This window comes from Notechis scutatus, chromosome 3, assembly GCF_049901735.1.
Source record: "Notechis scutatus isolate UNSWTSFEM ecotype Mainland chromosome 3, rNotScu1.2, whole genome shotgun sequence".
NCBI lineage: Eukaryota > Metazoa > Chordata > Lepidosauria > Squamata > Elapidae > Notechis > Notechis scutatus.
This window is the reverse complement of record NC_142011.1, coordinates 186,882,596-186,898,464: the sequence shown is the minus strand read 5'-3', so window position 1 is coordinate 186,898,464 and position 15,869 is coordinate 186,882,596. Positions and strand designations below refer to the sequence as shown.

Sequence of the window (15,869 nt, the reverse complement as noted above, 5' to 3'; positions counted from 1 at the left end):
ATTTGGGGAATGGGAGTCAAGTACAGCCACCACTATTTAAAGGTGAATATTAACTTGGTGCCTATTTGTTGCAAAAGTGACTGCCCATGAAGGCTCCTGGATTGGGGCTGAAAGGTGAAAGTGGAAGGAGTCTGCTCCATCCCATATTTGGGTAGACCAGGCTGCCCTGATAAAAAAGACATTTAATCTCTCCCCTGATATAGCAAACAAAGTGAGGAGAGCCTGTGGCTTAGAGGTTAATACATCTAGCTAATATGTAAATGTAATATGGGTTTGAATCCCAGAAGGGTATGGCTAGATGATGAGAGCTAAATAGCTTGAAATAGATCTGTAGTAGTCTCCCTTTATTTCTTTGTCGGTGAATAAAAATTCAGCACATTAACTTGGTTCCAATTCCAAAGCACCTCTGCCCATCTGCCAGCCAGGAAAATTTGTATAGGGTGCAACTGGAAACAGTCAATCCAATTCAGTACTTCAGTGTGATTAATAGCAACTGCTCTTTTTAAATGACTCATCCAACAGAAGAGTCAGTCCCAAAATAACATTCACATTGCGCAAGAATTATCTCCAGTTTCTTAGTAATGTATTTTCTTATCCACTGTAAACTGACATCGTTATTGCACATTTCCACCTGTCCTAATTTTTTCAATAAGAAAAAATATCGGAAGAATCAGTAATGAAACTAGAAAGTTTTGAGATTTGTATGCATTTGTTATTAAAGCTTGGTCTTGGCGGCCAGAATTACCATCTGTCCCTTTCTTCAGTTTTCTTATTCTAAGCCAATACCAGGTCTTATTATCTGCTTTGCCTGTTTTTATGTACTATTCATGTAATACTTTGCCTTGCTATGTCTGTTTTCTGTCCTTCACTTGGTCTTTGTTGTAGACCAGTTTGGTGTCTACAGTATCTATCACCACTGATCAGCAGCTGTGTCTTCAGTAGTGCCACTGATCTTTGCACAAAGTTTTGATGTTTCTATTGACTCCCATTATTTTGAGGAGGAGAAGGATATGATTGAAGATAGATATTGTTTTATTTTGTGATTGTAAGTGCCCAGAGTTTGGTTCAAGATAGGCTACATAAATGTTTTAAATATTTAATTAATTAAATAAAATTAAACATTCCTTCCAAATTAAAAAAAAATATTTATAGAAGAAGAAGGCAATAGCAAGCCTGAAAATATCACCAAGAAAACTGCATGGACTTGCCCAGACACTTGCCAGGAGTCAAGATTGATGTAACTGCCACTCCAGTATATCAAAGCTAGAGATGGCACCTAATACTAGAGCAAAGGAATAAGTTAGCAAGATGAGGGTGCTACTATTTCAAATCTTGCCAGAATTTTACCAAGAAAACTTCGAGGAGGAGGCCATTGTGACAAGCAAGTGCTGAAACAAAGGCACAGAGGGGAAAAATAAAGGTAAAGGCTTTCAACTTATTAAATTATATCTATTCTGAATATTACCTTAGAACACACATACCTATGGATAGAAAATATTCTTATACGTGCCAAAACACTTCTAAACATGCTATTATGCTAAGAAAGCTGACAGGTGGTTTGTGACAAATGCTGCTCATAACTCTTTATTTAACATAGAACATAGTGTTGCTCAGTAATATGATTTGCACATTCAATAATTCAAAATGGAAGAAAATGGATCAGCTGCCATTTGTGTCATGATTTTCTCTCGTTCTGATTACTAACATATTTTTCATATGACTTCTCCATAACTTTACTGATATAAGGTAAATATTAGTAATTATCATCTATAATTTGCAGCATTTTCTTTTAATGAGCTTTGACACTGTAATGCTTAATGCATGTTAACACCACATCCTATCCTCAAATGTCAAACAAATATAAAAACCAAAATTCATAGTCATGTATTGTGGTCTCATTCTGAAAACACTTGTAGTAAAATCTCATTTGAGGCTTACTGAAGAATACCAATGTTTTTAATCTTACAATGAAACTGACATTGTACGAAACTTTGGAAAGTGCCCTCAGATGGGGAAGGTAATAAAATTAGCATTTATGCACCAATTCTTTTCTAATGTTTTGTACCTTTAATGAGATAATTAGCTCATAATTAATTAAATGTCCTCCCTCATGGAGTTACCTATGGAGAATTGAATGTGATCAAGGAAGCTATCACAATCAAAACAAAGCACTTCTGCACCGCAGCCTTAAATTTCTCCTATCTTTTATCGATTGTTACTGGACTTATGATGGTTTAAGAAAATTCCGTGTTAATTGGATCATCTCAGTAGCAGCTTGTGGACTTCCAGCTATCACAACTCCCTTTGGACAGTTCTTCTTCTGAGTACTCCCAACTTTCCCTGCCAAAGCATTTATAATTGCTTTCATTTCTCTGGATTTATCTTGCTGGAAATATATATTTTTTTTGAAAACCTTTAATGCTGTTTACAAAGTTAAGACATGAAAATGCATAGATACTCAGGCAAAAGTTTAAAATAAGAGTTTCAACTCTTTGTGGTGTGTTCAAAAATAACTGTGAAAAACACTTTTGAGGTGACAATGTCTGGTAGATTTTTATGATATGGAAAGCAATCATGAGACTTTATCTGTCTACCAAAACCTTTGCCCATGTACTTTGCCCAGACAATCTTCAAAAGAAGGAACTACTCAATTTTTTAGAGTCCAAGAAAGAATTTGGATTACTGAAAAGATCTGTGGAAGTGATTGCCAGAATTCACAGGAGAAAGGAACTGTATTCTTATACTCCAAGAGGAGACAAGATGATGAGTTAAGAACATGGAAGGGTTATTCCAAGCCTCATTATTGTATTCTTAAATTTATGGTTTTTTTTCCAATTTTAGAACTGAAACAGCCTTTTGCTTTTGAAGGGAGGCGAGTGAGTGTATATTTGCACATGCACAGCCCCATTTGCGCAAGTGGCAGGTGGCTCGTGCAAATGGAGTGCACACGCATGCGCTTGCCCGCTGCTTGCACAAGTGGGGATGCATGCAGGCATTTGCCCTCGACTCCCACTGCCCAGTTCTGAAAGGCTCAAGGCCCAGTAGTGGGCTGTGGCCCAAGGGTTGGGGACCCCTGTAATAGATTATGGGTTTGTCTTGGGCATCTTTCAGAAGCACGGGAAGCACTGGAAACATAACTTAGTATCTGTCTTTTTAAAAACAAATAATTGTTATAAAATACTTGGGAAGGCAGAGAAAATTTAATGAGATAATCCCTCCCCTGCACCCAAAAGTCTAAATGCCTGTTACTGTAGGCCTTTTGCCCATGTTACCACAACTCTGTCAAAGACTCACACCACTGTCCATCAGCCAATATTTGCTCACAACCACTACCACAGCTACTTGCATGCTACTAATCAATATCACATCTTATTCTGAATGAAATCTCTTCTCCTCTTATAATGCATTGCAGATCCCTACTGTTTTCTTAAGTGGGGGCTTTGAAGAGATAACAGATCATGCAGTTGGCATGTAAAGCCATAACTATAACCAACCTATCTAAGAAAACATGACATTGAAGGAGCAAAAGTAGTTCATATATAAGATGAGCAATAACACCATAGCAAATTGCTAGTAGTGCTATGTGTAGCTGAGTAAATTTAGTGGTTTAGTGTTTATCAGAATATGGAATTTTCTTTTAAGCTTTTGTAGGACTGGGTGTACAGTATTTGTTCTTGCTACCTCTTTGATGCTTTCTGGAGGCATAATGTGGCTGTATGACTGTTGCTGTACTTGCCCTCTTATTCCTGAGTACTAGGAATAATCTTCAAAGTTTTTGTCCCATGTACCCACTTCAGGGATCACTTATAGTTCTTGACCAAGTAAAAAAATATAGGACAATTCCAATCATGTGTAACTGAAAGCCTAGGCATCATAGTTTTGAACTATCAGAATATCTTCCATTTCATAATAATTGCACCTACCCACAATATTTCTCTCTGGAATCCCATTTGTCAACTATTTTCTCATCTCTTTCCATATCTCCTTTTTTTTTTCTCTTCAAGCAAGCACTGATCTGATTTCTCAGTTACCCCTTCCCTAGTCTAGCAATAGCAATAGCACTTACAACTTATATACTGCTTCATAGTGCTTTACAGCCCTCTCTAAGTGGTTACAGAGTCAGGATATTGCCCCCAACAATTTAAGTCTACCTCCTCTCTGGCCTCCATTTTTCTTTGCATCTAAATCATCCTATCCCTATTCTACTCTCTTTGTATAACTCATCTATTAGCTTTAAAACTTATAACAATTGTTACACTGTGTCATACTTGTTTAAGATAAATTTATCACACTTTTCAAACTGAAAGACATTGCAGGTAGTCCGCGACTTGTGGTGACAACTGGGACCAGAACTTCCATCACTAAGTGACGACGCAGCAGTTGTTAAGTAAATGCTGCCCAATTTTATGACCTTTATTGCCATGGTCATTAAGTAAATTATCACCATCATTAAGCAAATCACATAGTTGTTAAGCAAATCTGGCTTCCCCTGTTGACTTTGCTTGTCAGAAGCCGACTGGGAAGGTTGCCAAAGCCAATCTCATGACCCCAGGATATTGCAATCACGACCCCAGGACATCGCAAAACACAGGCTAGTTGCCGAGTGCCCAAATTCTGATCACATGACAATGGAAATACTGTGATGATCTTTGAGTGCAAAGACGGGTCATAAAACACTTTTTTTTCAGCACTTACAACTTTGAACACTCGTTAAACAAATGGGGGCAAATCGAGGACTAACCGTATCAATAGTTTACAATTAAGAAAAAAAAAAGACTATCCCTGCCCTCAGTTTTAGAGAATATGACAAATAAGGAAAAGAGAATGAATAGGAAACAGAAGGAAAATAAAATCATGTTTCAGGAAACCTATAACAGCTAGATATGGTGGAAATAGAGTACTCAGGAAGGCCAGTAGTATTCAGATAATACCACTGCCCTAGAACAAATGTTCATGTTGCTATTCTTTATGACCTTTATAACCTCAGGATCATAGTAACAGCAAAAAGTCACTTTTCATAGCCTAGACACAAAATCAGTGATTGAAGGTATCCTTTCTCACGTTGCTTTTTGAACAACATCTCCCAACATCCTCTTTTTTATCTCTTTGCCCACAACTTCACTCTCACACTCTTTTCATCCTTTACAGTACTCATTGCTTGCTAACCCACTGTCCCTTTTGTTTTAGTTGATTCTAGTATATCTAACTGGTGAGCAGCATTTTATTCTTTAACTCCTATAGCAGAAAATCCTGGGCTGGCTTAATTCATACCACAATACAAAGTGCTTCTGGAACTACCATATTTTGGGCTCACATGTTTTTTTGGACCCTAGTCTAAATATATAAAGTAATAATATTTTTGAGAAAGAAATGAAAGAGATCGACGATAGGATCTTCTGCAATCCAAAATGTGTTTTCTTAATAATAGAGGTATTTTTAACATGGAACTCAGCACAGGAAACCAATCTCTACAACAGATTGCTTAGCTTGAAGATTATGTTTATTCTCATCACTCTTTATCTGTAGACATATGTTTCTTATCTATCTTTTTCTTAATTCAATATGTACTTAACAAAATAAATGCACAGGCGAAAAAGAAAAAAAGTGTTAGCATTTCCAATATGTTTAAGAAAGGGCTAGAGCTTCAGTAAATATAAGGAAACAAGCCAAAATTAAATAGATTTGTTAAATTCAGATCTCACTACATCTGCTAAACTGTTGTTATTATTATATAATAATACTGAATTTTATTTTATGTTGAACTGATATATCTGCTGATAGAAATATAAAATTTAAAAGTACACATACTAATTACTAGAAACAGTTCTGACTTCATTGTTTCTTTTAACATTTCCTCAGTCCTTTACCATCTATGACTAAATTAGATATATTTAACTCTAAATTGGATGCTATTCTTGTCTTTGCCACCCACAGAGATTTGCTCCTTTAGAGACATTCACTCACAAACTCTCAATGTTAAGAGAGATTTAGGAAGAACGGTATTAAAAGAAAGGCAACTTGTGATACAGACTAAGACAATATTATGCACAGTGTATTTCCATGTTTTAGCATTGAAGAAATTGACCAAAATCCAAATCTATCTGCACATGGACAGATATATAGAACATAAAATCATAGGGCTGGAAGGAACCTTGGAAGCCTTCTAGTCCAACACCTGCTCATGGTAGGGGACCTTCTATCACACTGGTCAAATGAATGTCCAATCTATTCTTGAAAACCTCCAGGGTTGGAGCACACACAGAAATTATTTTAGTATGCAAAACAGTCAGCACGTGTGAATGATTCACAGTTTGTGAATTTATGCTATTCAGGAAGTCAGTTCTTTGTGCTATTCAAGAAGTTAGTTTTTCAAACTTCTCCAAACTTTCAGACAAAAGAGATGATTTCATTTTAAAAAAAATATAGTTAAAGCCCTGCTCCAAGCACAGTATATAACTCAGACTTTATAAGGTTATTTTTTTTAGATAGGCAGCAGATTGCTATAAAACCATTTTCTAACTCTGTGTGGTGAATTGATGGTTCAGTTCATTATTCACATATTAGCTTTGCATGCAGAAAAGTCTAAAAAATGTAGGCAATGCTTTTCTAAAGTCCAATTAATTAATTATGAGCATAATATCCAGAACTTCAAAATTCCTCATAGTTTAACATTGTCTCATCCATGGCTCACTTACTATAATTCAATAATTACAAGTCTTAAAAGTCCTAAAAGTCTTAAAAGATACATTTTCCATAATTATGTTTAAAAAAATTAAACCATGTGTGGGAAAGATTCATTATTTAGTTAATAAAAAACTATTTGGCAATTTGAACAACAGCCAAATTCATTTTATATAAGCATACAGCTATTTCATATATGAAATTCTTTTCATGCTTAGCCAGGAGTAAAATAAATGTTATTTTATTTAATTAAATTAACTTCTAAAAATATGAAGTAGATGATACAGTAAGGGAGGAAATCAAAGTACAGAAGATGACATTTATCTACAATGTAATTCAATAAAAACAAAATAATAAATAAAAACCCTCACTGTAAATGTTGCTCTTGGGATGTCAAACTAAGCTACTTAACTTCTATGTCTTCCATCCAAATAAACTCAGTGGTTTAGTAAAAAGGCAGGTCGTAACAGCCTTCTGAAAGGATAGAAGGATGAGAGTCTGTCCAGTCGCCAGAATGTAAGGGCAGCCATGGAAAAGGGATCCTTCCAAGGTTCCACTGGATGGCAAGATTTCAGGAAGGGGGCATGGAGAATGACCTCTCTATATGATTAGTGGCACAGGCAGATATTCTTAGGGAAAAGAGGTCTCTCAAATAGCCAGGTCCCATGCCATGTAGGGCTTTAAAGATAATTAACCAGCACCTTGAATTGCACCCAGAAGAAAAAAGTGCAGCTCGTGCGACAAAGTTGTAACACAGATGAACCTATGGGCACCCAATGCTGTGCATGCTGCTGGGTTCTGGACAGTTATAACTTCCAAGTGTTTTTCAAGCATAGCCCCATGTAAAGCACATTGAATAATCCAATTGGGAGGTGAATGACCCTGAGCAAGGCCTCTTGGTCCAGGAAAAGGCATAACTGGTGAATAAAAAAGTTGCGCAAACCCCTCCTCCCACCATAGCTACCACTGACTCATTAAACAGGAGTGTGAATTCAGGACTCCCAAATTATGCATCCACTCAGTCCAGGGAAGAGCAACCCTGACCAGATGACAAGTCATCAGATCCTGGAGGGTCCAAATACCCAAAGCTACTCCATCTTGCTAGGGTTGAGCCAAAATCAGTTCATCTCCCTTGCACCCTGCAGGCACTTAAGATAGCATATAACAACATCACTTGCCCAGACGGAGGTATAGATGTATAGCTGGATATATACCGATGCTATACCACGTGTTATCAGATGACTCACCCAGTAGTTTCAAATAGATGTTAAAGAGGAATGGGGGCAGATTTGAGACTGTGGTACCCCACACTGCACCCACCAATACTGATTGGAACCAATCACAGAGAAATGAAGACAACCATTGCAAAACAGTGTTTCCCATTCCTGGTTCCCAGGAGCGGTCCAGAAGGATACCATGATGAAAGTCACTAAGAGATTTAGGAGAGCCAGGATAGTTAAACACCCCAATCCCAGGCCATTCAAATGAACTCTGCTGTTTCACTGCTACATACTAGCCTGAACGCAAGCTGAAAAGGAGCCAGATAATCTGCTTCATTCAGGACCCTCTGAATGCCAATCACCCTCTCAACAACCTTTCTCCAAAAGAGAAGGTTGGAAACTGGAGAAAAGTTATCCAACACTGATTCAAGATGGTCTCTTGAAAAGGGAGCATATCACAGTCTCCTTCAAGGCAGGCAATATTCTTCCCTCTTGCAGAGGTATTAACTAGTGCTTGGACCCAGGCATATGGCATCTTCTAACTTTAACCAACTAGAAGAGATGAGGGTCCAAAACAAAGGTGGCAGAGCTCACAGCCACCAGGGTCCTATCCACTTTGAGATCAATTGGCTTGAAGTCCTCTCAGATAAGGGCCACTTTCAAAGGATGTGCCCAGCTGGAATCCAGCTGCAAACAAAATTGAGTGACTTTATCTTCCAATTGTCAGGAAGATACTTAGTCTACAATCCTCAGTGGGAGGGTCTCTGGTGGCCTGACTGCAAAAGAAGTGGGTGGCACCTTGAGATGAAAGAAACCATATCTCCTTTGTGTTGAGCTGGATTTTTCCTGCACACACCCCTTTTTTCTTTGCTGTCTGAAAGACTGATACTCCAATTGGTATTGGCCTGGCCAATTAGATCCATCAGGGAGAAATTGCTATAGATTCCACATTTGGAGGAGATTCAGGGTTCTGAGGTCAAGAGTAAGGGCCAGATGATCTCTGAGGCCCACAGTAGGCTGTCCATGGAGGGTTGCACTCCCAAAACCAAACCACAATGTCACTGCCCCAAGGCAAAAAGATCCAGCATCTGACACTCCCGCATGTGTGTTGTGTCATGAATAAGTTTTAGATAGTCAGCTACAGTTATAAAACTGTCTCTCATGCAGTATTCTGCTTCATTTGTTTTGTTGTTTATGCTTTTTTTAGTAGTGCTGACATTGAGCAGCAATTTTCTCATGGCAATCAGGCTAGGCCTTCTTTCTAAGTTTTTTTTTTTTTTTTAAGTCTTTAAAGTCTGAATGTTTCAAACAGTGTTCTCCTGATTGGATCTTGCCATCTTTCTCTTTACTATCATATATGAAGGTAATAAATATATTATATTTATTGTACAATATTGCTTGCTTTATATCTTTTTATTGTGTATGTCTTAAATTGTATTTTTTCTATGAAAATCACAGAGAGACATTCTGATTACAGCAACACCGAAGTATAGACAAGCTAGATAAGCCAAACAGATGGAGCTTTTTTTCTTCTATGCTGATTCTATTCTGATTCTTTTCAACTTCTCAATTTAGTCTACAATCTTCAGATTTCCTACCCAAGTACTAAGCAGGTCTGACGCTGCTACTTTATTTCATACATCAGCAGTGATTGACTAGTTGCTTCCATGTCCCACCTTACACAATGGAGTAAATTTCCCCAAGATAAGGTCCAAACGTAGGCATGCGGATGCAAAGTGATGATGGAACATGCATGATAACATGCATCAAGTAAACACAAACTTGCATCAAAAATTAAGATATAAGTACTTAATGGCTTTATTTGCATAATGACATCACTATACACTATACGCTATACACACTCTACATCGTTTGCTAACATGACAGTTTGTTGTGATACAGCTCTGTATTTACCTACATAAGTTTCAAAGAGTATGCAATGCAGTACTTATAGTAAATGCTGTGGCCACCTTCCACATGAGCATTTCCCCCCCCAATCTCCCACCATATCTCCCCCAAGCCCATTACCACCAAAATACTATTTTCCCCTCTTCTCCACTCAGGCCTCTCAATCCCCAGGCATTGGGAACCATAGCAATAGCACTTAGACTTATATACCACCCCAGAGTCATTTTTTATTTTTTTAAATAAACATTTTGAAAAAGAGATTAACATATTTTTGGTCATATATCTCTTTTTTCTTTCTTCTTTCTTTCTTTCCCTTCTTTTTTTTCTTTCTTTCTTGTCTTTCTTCCTTCCTTCTACAAAATATTTTGATATTTCCATAGAATGCAGGCTATTGTTTTTATCTTAAAAGATTGATATTGTTGAACTTCACCATTCAAATCCTACAAACTGAAAACAATCTGAAATGTTTTAGCGTATGTGTGTTTGTGAGCCAGGTTACTGTTTAATCTTGAGCCCTGTGGATTATACATTGTGAATTTGTGTTTTTAATCCCTGTAAATCAGCCAGAGACACTTGTGTGAGATAAGCGCTATATAAATCATATAAATATATTTATTGATTAACTCACAATATCTAGGTTCATACAGTTAAGTCCTAAACTACTTTATATCTATCTTATATCTGTAACTATCTTGGGACATGGCTTATCATGTCTTGTGAACTCATCCTATATCTCAGTACAATCCAATGTTCAAAACTGTTTTAATAAAGACAATGGAGTAATTTCACTGGGTGGGCAGCCCTAAAAGGTTTCAGGTTGTTCAGTTGGTAGGATTTGAATGGTGAGAAGTGAGATGCTTGCCTCAGAGGGATATAACGCTCTGTTAGTACCTTTATTTCCACCTGAAATAACAAGAGAATCAAGCCCCAACTGCTTGATTTCTTGCTATTGTTTGGTGTTCTGAACTGGGGTTGTTATGGAGCTTGCATAATCAAGACTAGGAGACTAATATGGCCCTGAATTGGCCATTTGAGTTCTAAAGCACTTCATGTACACCTTGTGGGTGGCTCAAGATTCTTCTTCACTTTTCTGACTGTGTTCATATTGAGACCTATTAGTCAGAATGCTACATAAGAAATATTATTGGTCATGATAGAACCCTGTATATTCCCCATGTTATTAATACAACAGGTCGCATGCTTAATGTCATATGAGAGTAAGCTATCTTATAGGGAAAAATGACGTTCATTTATGCAAGAGAAATCTATATTTTAGGCCTAATATTTCAGTACACAGATTACAGTGAGGCAAATAAGCTAAAGGCAATCCATCTACAGACAATTATTGAAACTGTCACAGTAAGATTAAGTTGTAATATAAGTATATAAGTACATAAGATAAAATAGTAAACCTACGGTGATATGGGCAGCAAACAAATTTAATAAATAAGTAATATTTACCTGTCAAATATTTAACATATAGCACACCTTCAAAAGAAAAACAGCAAACAATTTCAAAAAGAAAAACTAATTTCAACAGCAAGATTTTCCCAGTACAAAGCCATGAAAATTTGTCAATAAGAACACTTCATGGCTTCGCCCAATGCCTTCAGAAAGCACAACTTGCCAAAAAGAGATACCTCTGCAAAACAGCCATTTTGTATGTCATCAACTTTCAGCAAATCCCAGCAGGAGTGAATATTGCCCTTATCAGTAAGAACTCCTGCTGATTCTAACTTTGTGCCATTTCTCTTTGTTTCAAGCATAGCAGAAGAATCATCATTGACTGCAGTGGGTTTATATATATATAATCATATAAATTATATATGCATAATTTTGCTCTAGGAAAGGGAGGAAAAGAAGGGGGGAATGATGTGACAGATGCTAGTGACATTATTGAATGCTCTTCTGATAAACACTTCAGTACCATAGTGATACTCATTAAAAAATCTGAATAAAACAGAAGTATACAGAAAAAAAGCAGACTTAATTATCCAGATGGTTTCCATTCATCGTTTATATAAAACATTGTATAATTTATCCTTCAAAACACAAACTTTTGTTAAGAATGCTTTCAATGTCAACTACTTTTTTGAATATGAAAATCAACTGTCAATCCTACCAGGTAGATCAGATCAAGAAATCAATACCACCGGAAGCCTGGATCTACAATTATTCAGCATGACTATAAATAACAAAATTTTGCAAGTTTCATTGTGTTGTACTTCCCTGTCCCCACCTCTACTTATGCCCCAATGAATCAGGGATGCGGCTGATTTGAGCCACTTCCAAATATTACTTTTGTTTCCCAATATTACCTTTGCTTAATAAATGTTTCAGTTCCCTTTGCTTAGGTAATGACCGTTGCCTATTTTTGTCAAGGTCATCTCTTTAACTTCTTATACATTAACCTTTGGTGGAGATATATTTTAATTTCATTGGAGAATATGGCTACATTTTTAGACCACTGTTTTTAATATTTTTAATAAGATACAGAAACATTATCTGGAAGTTACTTCATATTTTAAAAGGAATCAAGTTATTAGATTTGAAAAGCAAAACTTGAAAATTATTTTTGCAATTATTGATGAGAGAAAGAAAAAAACAGTAATTAAATCTTCTTTAAGCAGTGAAATGCAGTACTTTTGCCAATTATTGTTAGAGAACGATTTGGAAGAATTTAAATACCAGTCTTCTAGCAATTAATTCATAAAATATATCTTTAAATAATGTTGAAAAGCAAAAATAGAATAAGAGGTAAAAAGGAAATATATCTGCTTTTAAAGAGCCATATTATTAAGAATGTTACTCATCGTGTCAGCAGGTTAGAACAGGGTCTCCAACCTTGGCAACTTTAAGCCTGGCAGACTTCAACTCCCAGAATTCCCAGAATTCTGGGAGTTGAAGTCTGCCAGGCTTAAAGTTGCCAAGGTTGGAGACCCCTGGGTTAGAAGGTTGACCAAATAATCAATATGTCTGAGTAAGATCATAATGTGCACTAGTACATCAGCATTACATGTGGTTTTATTGTGAAATGTGTGCAAACAATTTCAGGAATTTCTATTGCCCTCACAAAGAATATATATATATGAAAATCATGCGATTTCTGTGATTTAACAGAAAAGATACAAAAAAGCATACTGGGTGGAAGTATGAACAGCTTATTCTTTTGAGGACTACAATGGGCAATATTTGAGGGGGTCTGTAGTCACAAATAGGCCTTCCAACCTTTTCGAGGACTGTATGAGGCAAAACAGTGACATGCTGATGTCATTCAAAGGGTTCAGTTGAAAAATTTCATCTCCTTTTTGTTGGGGTAGTTGGTGTTATAGCAGGGATGAGACCAACTCTTGGAAACAAATAGCTTCATATCTCTTTCTCACATGGTTTTTCTCTTCTTTTTCTTATCAGTCATTGCTAAAGTAGTCTCATTGTCAATCTTTCAAAATCAAATTGGGTAAGTTACTTCATTTTTAAAAGATGAAGTAGTTCTAAATACTTTTTCAATATTTTATTTAAAAAATGTTACAAGTTATGATCAGTCAGTTTGGCTTTCTCAAAGATCTTTTTCATATGTTAGCTATGTGACTGTACAGCATATGTTAGCTGCTCAAAAAAAAAAAGGACTGACACTTGTGGAGTCCAGTTAATGAACGAGCCTTACTATAATAAACTCTATCAAAAATTGAAATACTATCAATGGAGTTGTAAAACATATTTCTGCTTAAATGCCTTTATATCTATTTGAACCTTCCTTTCCCAAAACATTGGTCAACGATTCCACATTAATTTGAAACTACATCATTTGATTATAAAATTATTTTACTTTTAAAACCAAAGATAGGTGTATTTGCTGTCTGTACAAACAACATATTCTAAATCAAAATTACATTTTAACCTCAAAGACTATTGTTAAGTAGTCATTAGAATAGTAATTAGAAATATTTTTGTAAATGTTAATTGTTATTAATCATTTAGAATGTCACATAATTTAAAAATGAAGCTACATTATTAATCTTCATGGAGATTAATATGGATAGCCTTTAGAAATTACTGTAAATTATTAGCTAGAGTTGGACTAGCACATATGTGTATTGGTATGGATATGTTTTGTGGGGGGGGGAACACTTGTATGTGTTTCAGTGGCTTCCCTTTAATGGACACACAAGTCTACTTTTAATATTTTTCAACTTAATATGGTAGTGTCTTTTACCTCTCTCTCAATTGAAGATAAAAATAATCTAAGCAGAATAATTTTTGGTCAACTATAGTATTGTTCACAATACACTAATTCTAACACAAGTCATCAACTAAGCCCAGAATGAGCTATAGGTTCCAAATTTTGAATCAGTTGTTCAACATAAAAAAATGACCTAACATAACTGATTGATCTGATTCAATATTTTTAGAGCTATTTAAACTTTAAAATGTTTATTCTGATCTCCTTTAGTATGACAACATTTTCAAAAGGCCCTATGCTGTTAAACAAAAAAAATGTGGTTTTTTTCCATCTTTGATAGCATTGTCTTTGAAGAATATTGGCAAAGACATGCTTAGCAAGAAAATATTAACAGGCATATGATCAAATGTATAGGGATGAACTCCATGCATTTATTGTCTATCACAAAAGTATTTAGTCAGACAGTTCATTATCCACAACACACACACATACACACACACAATATGTGTGTGTGTTTTATATATATTATTCACGTCACTCTAAAATAGATCAGTCATGAACTGTGCGATAGCAAGAAGATAACCGAGGAAGAAGCACTGAGGTAATAGGGCAGAAAGCCGGTCTCCAGATCCTGCCTGGACAGCTCCTGGTGCTGAAAGAGCCTGGAGCTGAGCTCTCTAAGCGGCTATTAGCCCACGACTTACGGGACCCACAGGTGCAAAGACAAGGTACGCCTCCTGGGCAGCAAGAAGCAGGTGAAAGGGGTGGGAGGGCTACATATTATTGGGGGAAGATGGCGGCTTCTCCGAGCCCACCCCAAGTCAGGCAGCAGAGAGAACCTGGGCCTCGGAGGTACAGTGATGCCCGGGGCGAGATGTCTGAGGCAGGCGAGAAGGCGGGCGAAAGGAGTAGCCGCCAGACGCGACTGCCTAAGCCTCGCCGGCGCGAGACCCCCTTAGACCCGGCCATGCCGCCGCCACTTCCTGCTGCCGAGACCATCCGCTTCGCAGGGAGCGAGTGACAACAGCACCTGTGCGGCCATGTTGGGTGCCTGGCCCCACTCCACGCCTGGACGGCGAATAGGAGCCTGAAAAGCGGGGAGGGAGGAGAGGGGAGGGAACTCTCGGCTCTCTGCCTTCCCACCTCCGGCTAGGGTGGAGGGCGGCAGCGGCAGCCACAGCCCGGGAGGCACGACACAACGCCGAGCAGCCTCCTGCGCCGCTCCCGGGCGATCCCACCAAGGCCTTCCTGCCCGCGCGATGCCCGCCGCTAGGCTGGCAGCCCTCCCGAAAGCAGACCCTGTCCGTGGGAATGGGGGCCGGGGCAGCTTTTCCTTCCCGGCCTGGGGCGCCAGAATTTGGGGGTGGGGGAGTGAGATGGGGATGGCGGGGTATGGGGAGCAAAAGAGGAAAGTAGCGCTTACTTCAGCACGGACTGCTCCTTCTCTTCTTCCTTCTTCTGGCGGTCCATGACGGCTTGGATGATCTTCCTCTCTTCCTCCGTGAGGTGGCTGAGGTCGGGCATCTCGGGCGGAGGCGGCGGAGGCGGAGGGGGAGCAGGGCCGCCTCGGGGCCCAAGAGGAGCCGACATCTTTGGTCGAGGGAGCTTCGGCGACAACACTCTAGATTGGGAAATACTGGGCTAACTCAGGCGGAGGCCGCCGAACAAGCAGCGGGCGCCGCCGCCGCCGCCGCCGCCGCCAACGGCGCTGAGTGAAATACATACAAGTCAATACCCTTTAATCAATGGGCAGCTTAATTTATGCCCGGCGGGGTGGGGAGGGAGTGGGGGTGGGGAGGGGAGGGGAAGGGGGCCGTCGCCCGTGAAGGCGGAGGGGCGAGGCGAGAGGAGCGGCGACCAACCCTCCCCTCCTCACCCGG

At 38.4% G+C, this 15,869-nt stretch overlaps 1 protein-coding gene across 1 annotated transcript in view; it reads right to left on the bottom strand.

The window, feature by feature from the left end:
• RIMS2 (regulating synaptic membrane exocytosis 2) overlaps nucleotides 1–15,779 on the bottom strand; it is a 286,641-nt gene extending 270,862 nt beyond the window's left edge. The window contains exon 1 of the mRNA XM_087962082.1: nucleotides 15,413–15,779. Coding sequence (XP_087818208.1) covers nucleotides 15,413–15,579 — 167 coding nt within the window. The 5' untranslated portion in view covers nucleotides 15,580–15,779. The remainder of the gene's footprint in view (nucleotides 1–15,412) is intronic.
• Between the last annotated feature and the right edge of the window lie 90 nt (nucleotides 15,780–15,869).